Source organism: Archocentrus centrarchus, chromosome 8, assembly GCF_007364275.1.
Source record: "Archocentrus centrarchus isolate MPI-CPG fArcCen1 chromosome 8, fArcCen1, whole genome shotgun sequence".
Classification (NCBI taxonomy): domain Eukaryota; kingdom Metazoa; phylum Chordata; class Actinopteri; order Cichliformes; family Cichlidae; genus Archocentrus; species Archocentrus centrarchus.
In genome coordinates this window covers 3,568,912-3,587,670 of record NC_044353.1, presented here as the reverse complement: position 1 = coordinate 3,587,670, position 18,759 = coordinate 3,568,912, and the positions used below count along the sequence as shown (strand labels likewise).

Genomic DNA, 18,759 nt, shown 5'->3' with positions numbered 1-18,759 from the left:
ACAGGAATTTATCTGAAAGTAACACACACAGGTGTGGTAGCCCAGTAACCTAATAATTGACTCTGAATGACTCAGTAGTTACATAACTATGCCATTAAATTCAGCCAAATGTCAATTAATGTATTCATCTTAATGTTTATTTGCTTTTATAGGATTATTAATTTATGTATTCATTTTCCATTATACACCATTACTTTCTTTCTATTTTATGTGTAACAAATGAATAACTAATAGTTATGTATTTTATGTTTATGTATTTATATTGTTTTCCACTTTGTGACCCATTTTTTCTTTTTGTTTAATATGTCATTATTTTTATATTTTTTATACATACTAAACTAAATAAACAAATGAGTGAAGGGACAAAGGGAACTAAATAAATAAATAGCAAACGATTATTTATTTATGCATTAATTAATTAATTTATATGTTTTTTCACTTCACTGTAACCCTATTTATTTATTTATTTTATGACTGGGGAAGCGAAAGGTAAATAAAAAATAAGCATACCATTTTTTTTTATTTATTAACTCACCTGTACTCCTCGGTGACAGTACAGGTGTCGCTGACGCACTCGGAGCTATCCTGTGATCCCGTTTGTCCCACGTGATCACGTAAAGCACATTCTTTGCCTTTGTTCTGTTTACACTCGCGGAGAAATGAATCATCTTTGTTGTCTCCTTCACCGCCATCTGCGCCTTGTTGACGGCACTCTCTGATGGGTGTTTCCGTTGCCCAGTGGAAGCCGCGGCTCATGTCAGCGCGGTGTCAACATCCAATCAGATGCAGGAATGGGCGGGGCGTTGGTGTGAGTGGGTGGGAACAGTAGAGCAGGACGGAGCTGTCAGAGCTGCGCTCGCTCAGTTGTGTTGTAGCTGTCGTGCGGCATTGAGGAGCTGCAGTTATTATGACTGAGGATAATGGAGAAAAATGGAAACAGCACGGACTGAGCTTACCCACAGAGATCTGGACTGGACGTAGATACCCCGTGGCCTTTTGATCCCGCTGTGGGAATTTTCTGGCATACAAATGAAGTTTATGGAATCTTTTGTCATCCTGGACTGAAGAAAGAATCTAGGCGGCCTGAAATCACTCAGAGGTCCGCTGAAGCTCCGCTGCGGTTAGCTGCCTGTTAGATGGAAATATTGTTTTTTTTATTTAGTGGAAAGATATCTCGTAAGACTCACCTGTGCATGGCTAAAATTAGCGCTGTGGTGTCGTTAAGTAATTACTGTTTCAGCTGTCTGGGATAGCGGCAGCAGGGATAATAGCTAAGCTAGCTAGCGGGGCTGGGGCTAGCCTCTTGTTAGCCGGAAAGCTCCTCTGAAATGACAACAAAAAGACACCCTCCAGGTCTGAGAGTTTGTTAGCTGTATCATAAAATATATCTGCTTTCAATTTAGGCAATACCTGCCAGGCTTAAGTTAAAAATAATTGCAGACAATAAGAATATTTTTCTTGCAGCTACAACAGGCATCCTACAGCTCCAGTTATACTTTAAATATCTGCTTTAGTCTTTATCTTACAAAGACAAGAAAAGTATTTGGTCTTTTTTTTTTTAGCATATTTTAAACTCTCAGTGCTAGTTTTCCTCTATCCTAAAGTTATTAATTCTCTTATCTTTAAGAATGTTTTACTTTTCACAACCATATTTTTGGCAGCCAAGCAGGACATTCCTCTGAGACTGTGACCCCCCTTTTTTCCTATTTTTTGTCTCAAATTAAACTACCCGCAGTTCAGAAGACTGTTAACAGGCGAAACAAAGACTGCCAGACCCTCATTCAGGACATTCATGGCACAACAGACCTTGTTTGGGATCAGGGAATAGCAACACGTAAGGGTGCTGTTTGGTTTCCCCGTCAGCTGCTGCTCCCTTGACCTCCATGTGAGACAGGATGGGCAGCCAGGGCAGCCCCGTGAAAAGCTACGACTACCTGCTGAAGTTCCTCCTGGTGGGAGACAGCGACGTGGGCAAAGGCGAGATCCTGGACAGCCTGCAGGATGGATCTGCAGAGTCCCCTTACGCTTACAGTAGTGGTGAGTCACTGTTGCCTCAGCTGATCAGGCTCCTGCTGGCTCATCACTGAAGTCCTGAAAATACTAGCTGTGCACACTGCTGCTACTGCTGCAGAGAGCGTACAATGACACATTCACATACACTAAACCTCACAACACAGAAGTGAGTCAGACGGTCATGGATGTGTGTATGCATTGTTGTTGCACATAGTGGATAATTTCAATAGCTAAACAATGCTTTCCCCGGTGTCAGTCTAACAGCAGGTTATTCTTCAGTCAGTCTAGTTCCTCTTATTCCTGAACACCTTTAGGGGTGGCCAGCTGTTAAAACTAGTTTAGCAACATCAGCTCTTTTTGAGCTTTGTCCACCCTGCCATAGAGGTAGAGCTAGAGGTCAGATGGTCTCACCTTCAGTGTAGGAGCTCAGAGAGGTGTAACTAAAATACTGGGCAGTTTTCTGATCTGTGATCTACTGCAGTTCCAACCGTGTAAAACAGACCAAATTTTCTGCATCACCAACTGAATCTATGCAATTTCCCATGACAGCTGTGACTTTGCTCCATGAGTTTGTCCAATAGTGTTAGTGACAACTCAACAGGTTTCTTGTATAAAATGTTGCACCTAGAGCATGCAGTCATTAGACGAGTCAGTGAAAACCAGCAGATTTTAAACAGAATTTGAACATAACCTACGACAAAGTTCAGCAGCCGTCGAGGTGGAGTTATGGGCTCGTTATGCTCACAAACGGCAGCTGATGTCAAAAGTTACATAATATCTGCTGGCACGAGGCGCTCTTTGGTGTCATTGTGGCTGGTCGTACACCTTTGAATTTTTGTAACCTAGCACGGGTGCTGCAGCTTGCTCGACCTGGTTGAAGACATGGATGTAGGAGCCTGTTGGTTTCTAGTTTAATAACATATATGTGCAGAAGCCCAGAGAGTCACAGATCGTACAGAGGGAGATGTTGGAACAGATGACTTTCTTTTTTTTTTTTTTGTACAGAGCAATGGTGATGTCACTGTTTACGCTCAACACGACCACTGTGGCAAGTATAATGGGCACTTTAAGCGTCCGTGAGTCTGCCAGGGCCCACTCGGGTTAGGGTGATGTAAAGTTTGTCATCAGACGGTGGGCACAGGGGTCCGTGGGGACATATGTGTGTCTGCAGACTTGTCTGCAGATAATTTGGATTACAGTGCACCAACTACCCATGCACCCTGGGTGGCAGTCTTCAGAAAGGACTACTTCTACTTCTACTTCAAAGCATTGCACTCTGTTGTGGACTCGGACATGGACAGCTGGGGACCCAACAGCCAAGTAATCATTCCTGTTACACTTCTTTTTCTTTTTTTTGGGGGGGGGTGCATAGTTGTGCATGATGTGTAGTTGGTGCATTTTAATGTAAATTCTCCAACCACAACGGGAACCTGTTAACCTGCAGGTAGGGAAGCATGAGACTGAGTGGGCTGGAGTTGGCTCGTTAACAGAGATTAAACTTTAAAAACAACAAAGAGAGGATTTTTGAAATAGTTTAATTTCCAATCTATAATTTGGAATCCAAAACATAAAAGATTTTAGGTGATATTGATAATCTGTTGGTCATTTTGGAATGCTATGTAAACAAAATAAAGTTTTTTTGTTTTTTTACCAGCACTTTCAAATAGTAATGTAAAGAATAATTAGCGATGCACTGATCCGGCTTATTCCATTTCCAATACGATACCAATATCTTTGCTTCAGAATCTGCAGATACAGATTCAATACCTATATCAAATCAATAAGCTGGTATTTCAAAATCTGAGGAAGAAGATGGGAATCCTGTTTTTTATCATCAGGCTCCACTTGATATTTGTTATAAAATAATCAATGACAACAGGCCAAATTGCTGCGTTTGGAGCGAAGCTCTTTGTCCAGGTCAGCTTTCATTTACCTTCCAGCTCTCCGTCACTTTGGGAGCTAAGAATGGAGATTTATGAGTGTCTGTGGATGTGATGCTGTCAGATGAACCAGTCCATCACAATAACAACACAATGGACTGCTGAACCTGGTCGAGCCCTTGGGAAATATTTCATTGTTATGCACTGAAAGGAAAAAGGTTTAAGAGCCTCACTTGTTTAAATGATGCACTGAAACGTCTTTGCAATCGATTTTTTAATTTTTTTAAATTGTGTTCTCCGCTAAAGACCGCTGTTATGATGGCTGACATGGAGCATATCTCAGCTCAGAGAAAATTATTTGAAATCCTCTTAGAAATTATTCATTTGCAGCAGCTGTGGCACTAACAAGAACTAACTGGCAATTACACATCAGCCCTGTTCTTGCTTCCTCATTGCCTCAAAGTGAAATTTTATTTTGAAATGTCATTAATGGTGCCAAAGCCTGGCATGGCTGTGGCCTGTAAAGCAGAATTGCTGAGACCGTGTTCCAGCAGTCGGCCTCTCCGATCATCTGATTAACTCCTCCACTCGTTAAATCTAGCTGCGACCACGCTTTTGAGATTGTAGCTCCTAAACGTCGGAACAGGCTTCCTCCTCCTGTCGGATCAGCTTAAATGCAATTATTCCAGCCCCCGTGGGATATATTTCAAAGAAAATGGACTAATGACATCCAGCAAAGATGGAAGCCATTTTAGTGAACAGTGAGATTCCCTTTAATTTATCCACAGATGTTGGGAAATTCCCGGATCTGGTTTTAATGTGCTGATCACTGTTGTGTATGAAAACTGGACCTTTTGTCCTCTGCTTCGTGTGGACCTGTTGGTGAAAGGGTCACCTATTACAGCTCATTACAAAAAGATTCAATGAGCCCAATGAGTTTGTAATAATTTTCTCACTAAAGAAAAAAGTCGAGGTACGGTCCAAACTGTGGGTTTGGAGAATCGTTCCATCTCTAATCAGCATAATAATGAAAACAGGCACCTCCTTCTCCTGCACCACAGACATCTTTTTGCTCTTTCTGTGGGGCCTTTGATACCATTGCTAGACATGTGATTTATGATCAATAAAGCACACAAACTCTAATCACAAAGCAGGAAATGTGACAGACCAGTCTATCCAGCTGGCACCCCCAAATCCGACAGCGAGCTAATCACAGCCTGAGGATGGCGTTATCCAATCAGAATCTGTCCTTCTGTCCTGATTTTCTCTTCTGAAATATTCAGGGTCCTCGCAGGCACTCCAGCCTGTCTTTGCCAGAGGGATGGAAATCAATAGCAGAGCTTCCATCTGCACAAACATCCCCATCGAAGCTGCAATCCACTCTGCCCTCCATATTTAATGAAGCTCTTTGAAGGCTTTTGATCTTCCTCTCATCAAATGGGACTACTTCCTCTTTTAGAGACTGTTTAGGAGCTGGCCTAACAGCAGGGCAGCAACAAACATTTGATTTATTATCCAGTCAGCTGGCAACAATCCTGAGTCTTTTTTCTTAAAATGCAAAAACTACTTTCTTCAGTCCAGTCCATTACCCAGAGCTGTTTCCTATCTGATGGTATTCATGCACAGAATGATTAGGTCATCAATCGGGGAAGTAATCAGTAGTTGTATCAATAATGAAAGCAAAGGCAGTTAACGTCATCTCCATTTAGAAGAAACTCTGAGTCACTGTGGTCTTGACGAGGGTTATCGATGCATCCGGACAAGTGAATCACTTCCTGTGTCGACGCAGCTTCAGCCATTGGCCCATTCACATCTCTTGGTCCATCCATCTTGCAGTCCGTGTTGCTGATGTGGCGCTCCTCCATATCAATTAGTCCATAGTCCTGCAGTCGGACGGACTTCAGTGCCACGGACCTGCTGGTGAGGGCTGATCTGCTCTGAAAGGTATTTTTAACCAGCAGGTGGAGAACTGGTTCATGCGCCGCCACGCCGAGCTCACAGAGTCTTCAGAGCAGAACTCGGGCCACCAGCTTCAGTCCAGCACAGTGGAGCTGGAGTTTATCTGTGGTTTGTTTGCTGTCAGTGTTGTTGAACAGGGGCGCTCAAAGAAGTGCCGTCACAGCTGCTGAGATTTATAGTTCTGCATTAAAATCCACTTTAGTTATATCATAACTCCAAACCCGTGTGGATCCCCATGCTGTAACGTACACCATAAGCTGCAATTTTCTGATGTGTAATTGCACACTTTGTCGACACAGCGCACAGCAACTGAGTAGTGGTACCTTCGTGTCTGCTATGCATTTCTGGGTACTTCTGGTACAGTTTTTCAGATTGACCGGTAGTGAAGGGATGAACCTGAAGAGAGGACCTCTGTCACCACCAGTTAGTGTTTTATCAGCTGCAGCTGTTGCAATGAAATATTTAATTGGGTTCACTTTCTCTGAGCCAATCTCTAAGCACACATGAACTGAGGGAGGGTCTCCATGTTGCCGCCAAGTACCAACAGGCAGCATCGCTCTGTGGCACAATTCATCAGAGAAGGGCTGGAGGAAAGGGGTCACTCTGTGGCAGATAGGGGGGGGTCATCTGTGGCTGCATCTCCAGAAAGCCCAAACATTCACACAAATGGATTTTTAATATTTCAGGGATCAGAAATTCAGCACCTGAGAATTTGCAGTTGACTTTTGCAGACATATAAAGAATATGTGCTCGCGTAGACAGAAGATAGAACTAACAGATTACCTCACCACCAATACCTCATCCAGCCTCTAAATAAATTACTTAAAAAAATAAATAAGTGTCCCTTTAAAGAACCATCCATTGACAGCCTTAAAAATGTTTACACGTAAACAGTGTACCTCATTAAATGAGCGTTTCACACCACAAAGGCTCAAAAGCACAGACTTTCTTAATTAAAAAAACTCTATTTTTGCACCTTGTCAAGTTCTAGACTCTCATTGTGTTTTCACTCCTTTGTGGCAGTGTTGGCATGACCTAACCCAGCAGTGCAGCGCATTTTATTTAAAAATTTTAAGATATTAAAAAAATGCAATGTTCACGGTTTGCAAAGCAGCCCACTAGACCAAATTAGAGCATTTAGCGGGCAGTTTCTGATCCCCCGGCCCGCATGTTTGACATCATTCATTGCTGTGTGTAAACAAGGCTAAAAGTGATATGATTGTGTGTGTGTGTGTGTGTGTGTGTGTGTGTGTGTGTGTGTGTGTGTGTGTGTGTGTGTGTGTGTGTGTGTGTGTGTGTGTGTGTGTATACAGGTTACTTTCTCTTCATGTTGGAGATCATGAGGAGAAAGTACATGATCTTACAACCTGATCTTTTCACCCATGTGAAAGTCAGATAGCATCACAAAACTGCTGTTGGCTTTATGTTGTTTGGCTCCAAGAGCTGTTTTTATATTTGGTTTTTGGATGTTTAATGAAGTTTCCAAACTTCATACATGTGGGTGAGCGAAATTTATGTTGAGATTTTGTAGGCGACGCTCGTGTGTCAGACCCAAAAAATATATAAACTTTAACCACTTGTGATTTGTGTGCACGAGTTTTTAAACATGTTTAGGCTTTCATGTATATATGTCTGTATGTACCCCATCTCCTCCTTAACTGGTGGGCCAATCTGAACGAAACTCTGCACGAACATCGTCACACATACAGTGGTTATTAACACCTATATGTTTTTAAAAAAGATTTATTATAAATCCCAGTTCTTTGGGTTTTCATATATATTATGTTTGTTTCGTTGTGCCCCTGGGAATGCGATGTTGCGTTCAGTGTTTACATTTGTTTCACATGTTACATTCGGTGGATTTCGTCCATACTAACTCAACGGTTACCAAAAATTTGTATCCAGGGTAGAATTTTGTTCGAGTTGCACTAAATATGAAATAGTGAATCTAAACAGGCGCTGCAGGCCTTTTTGCTAGTAATAATAAACAGAGTAGATCTGATAGAGCCTTGTGCTAAGGTCCTCTGCAAATCTACCAGATAAAGCAGACATCTCACATCTTTGCCCCATCACTGCAGGTGTCAGACACATTTGGGATACGGTGATTCATCAGGTTTTTTCCCTGCAGTCCGGTCAGTGCTGGTAATGCGATACGTCCTGCAGTCGCTTTTATAAAGGACAGATGGAACTGCCCATTAAAACGAAATATGATGCATCAACCTGCATTTTTTATTATGTTGGACTTCTGAATGAGACAGAAGCAGGATGTTGGCTTGTATTAAGTCTTTATTGTAAAGGGTTTAAGTGCACAGTGTTTTTATATAAGTTTAGATGACGTGCTCTGATTTTTGAACATGTCAAAGCCTCTTAGACACAGACTCAACAAAAGCTGAAAGCCTGACGCTTCACACATCTTTCCCACAAACTGAGCCCATTCCCAGAATAGAAGCAGCTGTTTTCAGCTGAGACATTAAAGAAGCTATTGATTATCTGGCATGTTCTAAGTGCGCCCTGGCAACGAGCGGAAAGGAAGCGCTCGCTACGAAGCCCTGCACTCACTCCAATTCAATTAGGCTAGCCTGAGCTCAGCACTTTAGCCCAGCAGCAGCTTTATGTTGCCAGGAAAATTGGACGATGTGGGTAATGTGGTTGGCCAGCAGCTGCTATCCAGCAGAGGCTGATGGATTAAAATTTGATTGAGCTATTGTCTTTTTCATTACTGTTAGTAATGCTGAGGAGTGAGGGTTCACTGAGCTGTGGCTCGTAGGGCAGTGAGAAAAAGTTGATGCAGTGAGAAATGCAAATAAATCAAATGTATGCAAAAAGTCAGTATTTACACTTCCCTGATCTTAAGCTGATCCAGAATCTGTGGCCAATCTTTAGTACGGATTGTTTTCAGCTGTGAATCGTGCAGAGCTGCACTCGTAGAGTCCCGGGATGAAAACACAAAGACTCAAACAATGATTTAGTGACAACACTTGAACCTGTCGAGCAGAAAGATAAACATCTTATTGAATGTGGAAAACAGATTATTCAGCGGCTCACCTGTGTGGCCTCAGGTGGTAGCAGACTCAGTGCAAACCGCAGGAACATGTCCGGACGTGGAGCGGCAGGGTGGCAGGTGTAGCGGTCTGACAGGTTTGTAAGAGAAGAGCTGAACAGGCCAGAACAGAGCGAGCTGTCAGCTGTCAGTCTGTACATTCATGGTTTCCACAGGATGGCTCTAATGATTCTGAGTGTAACCTGTTTATATAATGATATTGTATTAATTTATTTGTAAATTTATATTTTATATTATGCACCTAAATGTGCAAAAATAATTAGTAACTAAGGACATAAAATTAAATGTAGTGAAATAGTTTTAGCCTCACCCCTGCATGCTGCAGGTCTAAACAATCAGACCAATGATAAAGCTCCACTGAGTAGTGTTTGTTATCACTGCTAAACGCATGGCTGGTTTCTAAAGGACCGTCACAGTCGTCTGCGGTGGCTTTTAAGTGTTCAGGGTGATGATGAGTCACTTCCTCCAGCCTCTCTCTGTCTGCAGCATTGTAACTTGATTTTACTGGCTTCATGCATCTATTTGCCTAATGCCGGTCTCTCTCTTCCTGCCCAGGTATTGACTACAAAACCACCACTATTCTTTTGGACGGCAGGAGAGTAAAGCTGGAGCTGTGGTAAGGACACAGTTTTATTTATTTTTTTTCCTCTCATCTACTCTAAAACCCTTCAGTGTGTCACTGTGGCCTGAATCCAGAGTTTGGTCAAATTAAAGCAGAAATGGGGCATGCCTTTGGTTCAGGCACGGCGAGGACTGGGACTGGAAAAGACTTTACTGATACCAGTTGTGCCGATCCAACCAGTTTCTTACTGATTCCTATCCTAATCCTGTTTTCTGTGTTTGCAAAAGCTGCAGGCCTGCACAGGATTTCAGCTTGAACAGTTTTATTATTTCTGAGTCTAAACACGGTGGGGGTGGGGGGGCTGGGGGGGAAGTAAGGCATGCATGTGACTCAGTCACTTCTGTTTATATGGCACATTTAAAAACAGGAGATGAGCCAAAGTGCAGCGAGTGAAGGAGATTAGCATTTAAGGGAAATACATGAATATGAAAAGTGCATAATGATAAACAAATAAAACAAAAATAAATGAAAGTGTGATTAAAATTAACAAAGTGAAGCAAAGATGATGCTTAAATGGGAGAAAAATACAGCCCAATGATGGTCTGAAAGGAAAAAAACACTTAAAGACAGCAGTCAGCACTGAGCTCAGTCTAATGGACGAGGTTTAAAACATCATCTGGACAAATCAACTTTAAATGCCACACACAGTGTCAGAGCAATTAGCTGAGTGGGGCTAACATTAGCCTCCCTTACAGGCATGTTAACATCCACACGCCTGTGCAGAGAGGATCACTGCCGACATACGACGCCCATCCTCTGTGTCAAAGTGTTGCAGAAACCTCACTTCGTTTACAACTTGCCATCACACAATCTGTCACAAAGGAAACATTTACCAATAAGAAGTCAGACCACAGCCAACAGCTGAATAGGTGTTAATCTAAAGCCACACGACAAACCAAAGCAAAGGCAACAGTCTCCAGAAGAGAGGTAGAGAGAGACATTTTGGGAGGAAACCAGCTCGTATCGACTCCTGTACAGGTAAAGTCATTTCCTCAGAAGGAGGAAGCAAAAGGCCGGCGCACCAACCGATACGGACGAGTTCAGTAGATGTTTCTGAAGGTAATAAAGGCAAAGAAGCAACCCTATACTGGCATTTGACCAGTGCACCTCCTTCTGCCATTTTCCCATACTTAAGATCAGCTTTCATATAAGTTGTGATTTTAAAGCTACAAGGTGTGCGTATGTAGTCCTTTTGCACGTTGTCGTGCCTGTGAAATAATCCTGCATCAATGGAGCCGCAGCAGATGCATGTATTTGGAGACACACTGCAGTGCTAGGCGAGGCCTGTTTGGTGGAAGTAGGCCAAGGATTTCAGGTCCTCAGGGGAGAACCAACGCCTCGTCTTCTGCGTGAAGAAAGAAGTTTGGAGGCAGCTGCGTGATGCAGGATCTTCTTTATTTTGCTGCCTCAGTCTGGCTTGCTCTCCTTGCTGTTTTACAATGTAAATATCATCATCTTCCTCTCACTGATGCTCTTTTTTTTTTTTTTTCCAGCTTCCTTTTTGTTTCTGTGTCGTGACTGAGGCTCCTCTGAGTCTCTGGGTTGGAAAACTGCAGATGCTCAAAACATTAAGGATACATCTGGGATTATTATTACCATTAAATCCCATGATAAGACCAAAAGGCAACATGAAATTGTTCCAACTTGTTATTCCTCTGTGCCACGGGGCTCCATTGTTGTCCATTGTTCCACTGAGTGACATGTCCCTTCATTAGTTTACTGTGACTCAGACCCTCATACGCTGTCCTCCTACCACAAGTACGCACCAGAGCACCAAATGTGGATTAATCCGCCGCTGAAAGTAGTCCCCAACAAGCTTTCTCAGGCTTGTGCTGAGGTTCTGCCTGACCTGCAAATCCACTGAATAAACTGTCAAGCTATAAAGTCACTTTGGGAGCTAAACTAACAGCATGCACAGATTGCATTTAATCTAACCTGCTGTTAACTTGTGCCCACGACTCAGATCCTTATATTTATTTATTTATTTCAATTCTGTGTGCATGCAGTCATAGTAATGTGCAGTCCTGGTGACACCCATTACAGTAGGAACTACCTCAGGGACATCTTTCAGACAGTGGTTGGTGGGAAATATCTATCTTTAGACAACTGTGCACAGTACGGTCACCTTAGCAGGTTTAGAGGGAAAGGTAAATGGACTGGCATTTGTATAGTGTTTTCCTTACTCTCACTGAGCACCCAAAGTGCTCCTAAACTACACGCCACGTTCAAGAGCTCACACACACTTTGATGCAACTCTGCTCTGCTTTTAATTTGTGACTCACACTTGCAGCTGGTGCCTCAGGCGCAATTTAGGATTCAATTTCTTGCCCAAGAACACCTCGATATGTGGACTGAAAAAGCCAGGGTTGACCCCCCCCCCCCCTTCCCCACATGAAGTTGTAACGAAGCATTAAATTAGCTTTGCTTCTGATTTCCAGCTGAATGTTTGGAAGCTGTTTTATAATGCATCCCTGTACACTTGTGGAGGCATTTGTGTCGAAACTGTAAGTCCTTTTATAACAACAGTAACATGAGGTGAAAGAGGACAAATACGTCCACGCTTCGGTGTATGATTTGTGCTCGTGGAGGGGAAGGTCTGGGCGTGAAACAATGGGAAAGCCATTTTTTTTCCCAGAGTAATCTGCAGGCATTGGATGTCATCGCTCTGGAATGCAGAATGAAGGGGGAAACTCATTTCTTCACATAACCTAAACTGTGGCTGTGAAAAAGCTTTAAGAGATATCCAAACATCAGTTCACTCATCAAAGGTCCAAAGCTTTGTGACCGAGTTCAACTTTGAGTGATATTTCTATGATTAAAATGTGTCTAAGAGCACAGGTGCCGAAGGTAGGCTGGATTTTTCTTTAAGATGGTTTCTCATTCATGTCAGTGGTGGGAAAAAAACATGTCTTACTTTACAAATGTTATCAAAAAACATACGACTCACTACCAAAGATAGAGCACCCCATCTTTGATCAAGTCTCACATTTTTATATAACTTCCTGCAAGAGGTTCTCACAGAGCTGTCGGGCTAGTTTCAGCTTAAAAATTCATGATGGAGCTATGTAATATGCCTCAAAGCTCAATAATAAAGTAATAATGGCTGCTGAGGACTCGTGGGTCAGAACGTCAGCAGGTTGAAGGGTGTTGTGAATAGATGGATGAAGGCAATTGAATTGCAGCAGGACTCTGCTGCTGGCGCTGCTGAATCTGAAACCCACCCAAAAAAAAAAGTCAGCTTAGATTTTCGTCCTGTTGGCTGAAGCCTGCTGCTTGTCTTGCTGTTTACCCCAAAAGAGAAGAGGCATTTATTTGCTTGCAGCTGCACAAATCTGAGTGGAGTGTTTAATTGCTGCTGCCTTCCTCAGGGACACCTCAGGACAGGGGAGGTTCTGCACCATCTTTCGCTCGTACTCCCGTGGGGCTCAGGTGAGGAACAAACAGCTGCATTCGTTTAAAGGCTCTTGGAGGTTGCACGCTGCATGTTTCTCTGATAACTTTGTGGGATAATCTTTTGTCTCTCTTCAGGGGATCCTGCTGGTGTACGATATCACAAACAGGTGGTCCTTTGACGGCATCGACAGGTGGATCAGGGAGATCGATGAGGTGAGTCTTAGAGAGTTTGGCTTCATTTCTAAATCGAATCCAACCTGACCACATGACACAGAACTGGAATATTCTCTGCACTGTATCTCCATAAAGATGCAGAGTTTGGATGCACATGGAGCTTTGTTTCCTCTCCACATCATGTCCTGCTAAAGCCAGTGTTGTTTAGTTTTATGCTTGATTTTGATTCGATAGAATTTCATATCTTTAATTGTGTCATACAGACACAGATACCTGCTAATTAGTGCTCTGTAACATCCAAATAAAATCCCAGAATTTAACCCACCAAAACTGGAGCTCCGCCTTCTTAGACGGTCTGTTAGTCCAATGAAGCACAGCAGCCATGTTATTGGTCAGATAACTGCATTAAAAGGCTCCAACAGCACAAACACGGTCCAGAGGTCCAGTTCAGGGGCTCCAGTTAGCTGAGGGGAAGCCTATTTTAAACAGGTGAATTATTACAACACACACACACACACACACACACACACACCACACACACAGCTGTTATGAAGGAGGAAATTAGTTACAGCGACCAAATCAGTTTCTGTATCAGGCTGTAAACATGTTTATTTCTGCTGTAAAGTTGTAACATGGGGTCTCTGGGGGACTGACTCACTGCTGGAGCCTCTGCTGGACTGGTTTTTGAGCGCGCCTTCATCTTCACAGATCAGTCCTTGTAGTTGTCATATAAAACGCTGAATATCAGGGGAAAAGCATAAACTGCATAAAAGTATATAAACATGCTGATGTATATTCACATGGGTCTGGTGCAATACTTGTTGCAGAAAATTAGCTATCAAATATTTTGATATAATCGATTAACAGGCAGGTTCATTTTTTTTTTTCTTAGCAAACTATATCATCAGTTTTCATCTGTTTATCTTTCACCTTCCAGACATTCTTGAATCTCACTTTATTTCTGTCTTTAAAAGTGGTCACTTCTGTGGAGGTGGAGCAGGAAAGGCCAAACTGGAACACACATTCCAGAGGCCAAAAATACCAACACACACACACACACACACACACAGACACAGACACACACACACACACAGACAAAGCGGACATCCTCTTTGTTTCCAAGTCATCAGGAAGGACACAAAGTGAGCACACACATACACATGCAGGCATTGTTAAGTGATTTGCTGCTTACTCATATAGGGGTATATGAGAGTAAGACAAAAACCAACCTAAAATAATCCCTGCAGGACGAGTGAAAGATCAAGCTGGATTGTTCAGAAATAAAATATAATATTCCAGGGAAAAAAGAGGGGCGGGGGGTAACAGTAACACAGCAAAGTGTCCACAGCAGCTTAATATGCAGGCCAAATAAATCAGCTGATAAAAATCCTTAGATGGAGGTTCAGACATTCAGCATAGTTACAGTGATATTATTTATATGCATGTGTCCCCCTCCACCCTGAACCCTGCTGATTGGGAAAAGCCACATAGTCCTCCTTAGCACCACTGCATGGAATTTATTATAAGGCTTCAAAAATTGCTTAGGGTAAGGCCTCCAAATTAGGGCAAAAATTGTTTTGCAGAAGGTGATATGATGTCTGCTGAAGGGTTTTATGAAGTGGGGCTGTAATGTTATCCTGACTTCTACATTTATTTTATAGTTTCGTTTGTTGCAGAAGGATATCCCCATCGTTGATGGGTCTTGTCTTAATAGATGTCCGAAGTACACCAATCAACAGTTTCGATTTTAATACCATAAAAGGCTTTTATAGACCAAAGCTCATGAGTGTTTCTGTGGTAAATAAGAGGACCAAGAATGGCTCCCTGTGGAACGCTTGTACTGATGGCAAGGGTCCACGTTCTCCTGTGGTGAAGGTATAAAGAAAAAAACTGAGTATCTGCTGCTGCCTCCAGAATGATGTAGCTGGAGGGCTTCTGAGTGTAAAAAGGCGGAAGGGATGAAACTCTGAGAAGAAACTGATGAGTGGTGACAGTCAGGAGGAGTGAAGGAGGACAGCGGTCATGTTTCATTCAGTTTGTCAGGACAGATGGAGGTGAATTAGAGACGTACATTCTGCATGCTGACCTCTGGAGCCTGTTGAATTAATAACAAACCTCTGCCAGTCACTTTGTGTGGATGTAACATCACTTCATCACTCCAAGCACTTTTTACCTGTTAGGGACTCAGAGTTCCAAAAATAGCCCATAGTCCAATTAACCCAACATCTCACAGCAGTGGGTAACTCTCTTTTTTTCCCTCCCAGCATGCCCCGGGCGTGCCTCGGATCCTCGTAGGTAACCGTCTGCATCTGGCATTCAAGCGGCAAGTTCCCACTGAGCAGGCGAGGGCGTACGCCGAGAAGAACGGCATGACCTTCTTTGAAGTGAGCCCCCTGTGTAACTTCAACGTCATCGAGTCCTTCACGGAGCTGTCGCGCATCGTCCTCATGAGGCACGGCATGGAGAAGTTCTGGAGGCCCAACAGAGGTGGGTGGATGTGGCGCTGGGGGCGTTAAAGTGAGCTGCCGGATTCACACTGCTCCTGAGAGCAAGAGTAAATGAGAGCGAGTCCGTGAAGCACCGTGGAGCCCAGTCATCAGCAGATGGATGTCACGTCTCTGCACAAACTCTCTCAAACTAATTAATTTGACCTCATTCCTGTCATCGCTCTGTCTCCTCCGTGTGTAATTACAGTTTAAAGCAGTGGGAAGTGATGTCCTGCATATCCTTTGAGACGTAACAGACTCGGGCTCATCGTGCTGAAACTCGCCTCCTCTGCGAGTCTGAGCTTCATCCAGAGTAGCAGTGCGAGCTCTGCAGACACAAATGAAGTCTGAGCTGTTCTCCTGGAAGCAGCTTCAGATGTTTTGCTTTCCCTGCTTTTAAGGACAAATTTATTCAGACGAGCTATGTTGCTGTCAGATTAAAGTAGAGGAACCGCTTTAGTTTGAGAAGCATCTTTGGAAATTTCATTTAATATCATTTCTGCTGGGATTTTTTTTTTAAGCCATGTCAGAGTTTCTCTGCAGGTTAAAGGTTTAAGTCACAAATCACAACTTATAGGAGCTCCTTAGAAAATCGTTATGAAATCCGTCCACAGGTTTGTTTAGGCAACGAGATGCATGATGAACCTCTCTGTTTACCTCCCTCTCTGCAGTCTTCAGCCTGCAGGACCTCTGCTGCAGAGCCATTGTGTCGTGCACGCCGGTCCACCTCATCGATAAGCTCCCGCTGCCTGTCGCAATCAAGTCCCATCTCAAGTCCTTCTCCATGGCCAACGGCATGAACGCCGTCATGATGCACGGGCGCTCCTACTCGCTGGCCAACCCGGCCGGCGGGTCCAAGGGCAACAGCCTGAAGCGCTCCAAGTCTATCCGTCCGCCACAGAGCCCACCACAGAACTGCACCCGCAGCAACTGTAAGATCTCCTAACATGTGCTGCACCCCAGATTACGGTTTGGAGACGGCGTGGGATCAGGAGACAGATGTGCAGGCAGGGTGGTGTTAGCTGGAGGAAATCCCTGAACCCGAAGAGCAGGAATGATGGATAAAGGGATGAGTGAGCGGCTACCGCCCCACTACATGAGGTCATGTTTAAAGTGTTTAATGTTCTTTCCAGGTGAAATGGGGGAGGGGGGTTCGATTGGTGCCTCAGGAAATTTAGAGAGTGACTATGAACTTTTTGACCTTATTTACACTAAAACAGGAGAGAAAAGACTCCAGAAACTCTCCTCCCTGCTGGAGCTTCAACTACATGAACAGAAAGCCCTCACCAGTGCAGATTTAGTTACTCTACATGATGCACGCCGCTCTGTGTCTGTGCATCACCTCAGCCTCTATCCTTCTCTCTCACATCTTTCCTTGTTTATAACCCTTCCTGTTTTCTGGCCACACCGCCATTATTATTTTATTTTATGCCCAATAAGCTAACGATCAAAACACTAGAAATGATCAATCGCTCCTTTATCAGTACTGTTGTTTTATGGTGATTTTATATCATAAATCCACAGAGGTGTAGAAGTTCCCACCCCCAAAAAACCTGAAGGACGCGGCCTGAGCCGAGTCCAGACTTGTTAGTGTGCCTTGAGCCCAAGTGAACAAGCATGCAGCAGATAGCTCGCTAAAAGCACCACAGTAACCATGAAGATCCACAGAGTTTATTATTTACAGCTTTCAGTCCCTTCATCCTTTAATGAACTTAAAATGCAGCCAAATGCAGACCAGACACGAATAAGGGATCATATTGAGGAAACCCCCTTATTTTAAGCAGGCTTTTTATAATTTTTTTTAAGGAAAATGTGGTTGTTATTTAATATTTCATGTTAGCAGTCAGCAAATCAAATGTACAAATCCAAAGTAAGAGTTTTTCAGAGAAGGTGGAAATTTGCTGGGGACTATTTTCAGTGGAGGATTGATCCACATTTGGTGTTGTAGTGAGGAGTTTGGTTGTGTGTCAGTGGTGCTTCTTTTCTTCCTCCTCCTCCTCTCTTTGGGACTCTTCGTCATGCTTTTCACAACTCACCTATCATATCACACCTTTCCAGCATCACCACCTGCTTTTCTCAGATCATGCCACTGATCTGGACTCCACCCAAACTCCATGCTCATGTTAGTAACAGATCATTGAGGGACGCTGAGTTTGTCCTTTAATCCGTGTGTTGGTCAACAGAAAACATCAGCGTACAGCAGCTGTAGCATATTTAATGAAGCCGTGCAGAAGTTTGCTTTCATACTTTGAATATTTTCAGTTAGCTGATCTTGAAGCACATAAGGGTGGGTTAAGAACATTAAACTGCTGCAGTTTATTGAAGCTGTGATATATCCGAGTTTGTTACAGGAAGAAATTGTGACACTTGGAGTGGGTGTAAGGCTGATTTGGTTGCAGTTTTTGACAGAGCTTAAATGTGTTTTTCAGCCTTGCAACGAGTGTCAGTTAATCACTGATTAATAAAACCTCCATCAGCCTGAACTCCGCTGGCTTTGCTGGAATTGTGAGCCTTCCAGCAGTCAGTGAGTTTCTGTCATGTCTGTCTGCCACCGTGAAGCTGAAGCTGTTGTCAAACTGCTGTTCCTGTGCAGCGACATCATTCTGGTTGCTAATTGGTGATTTTGGTGGCCGGGGGCGGGATAACTGCCATCTATGGCGTTTCTGCTTTCTCCCATTCAGGCTTCTGTTAGTGCCGCGCCCGAGCACATCTCCGAAGAATGAAAAACTTTTGGGTGGAGTTTAACCCCCCCGAGTCCCAAATTTTAACCCACTGAACTTCTGCTGTAAGTCGGGGGCAACCCCCCCCCCCCCCCCCCCCCCCCCCCCCCCCCCACCGACTACCTCCTGATGTGTTTTCCAGAGCTCAAAGCTCGAGGGGAGCTCTGAGGCCGTCTGGAAAAACTCTTCAGAGTTCAAGTTGTGATGAGGGCAAACAGAAAGCAGTCAGGTCAGCTGTTCGAGTTGGTGGAAACTTTCCAGTATTGGTAGTAAACAGTGACCCGTACGTGTCGGTCTGCCCTGAATGTCACTCACAGTCTTTCATAACCAGCTTCTCTGAAATACTGACGAGTTTCCACGGAAAGCTCAGCAGAACATCAACAAAGAGGAACCTTTCAGATTTTAATCGGCTCTTCTCATCGCTCTGCGCCGCATCGCAGACCAAAACATT

At 43.6% G+C, this 18,759-nt stretch overlaps 1 protein-coding gene across 1 annotated transcript; it reads left to right on the top strand.

Moving 5' to 3' along the window:
- The first annotated feature begins 1,883 nt into the window (after positions 1–1,883).
- rab40c (RAB40c, member RAS oncogene family) lies at positions 1,884–18,414 on the top strand. The gene is made up of 6 exons (XM_030735651.1): positions 1,884–2,037; positions 9,469–9,529; positions 12,904–12,964; positions 13,064–13,141; positions 15,367–15,589; positions 16,260–18,414. The coding sequence occupies exons 1-6, from the start codon at positions 1,896–1,898 to the stop codon at positions 16,532–16,534; spliced, it is 840 nt and encodes a 279-aa protein (XP_030591511.1). The 5' UTR covers positions 1,884–1,895; the 3' UTR covers positions 16,535–18,414.
- Positions 18,415–18,759: the final 345 nt, after the last annotated feature.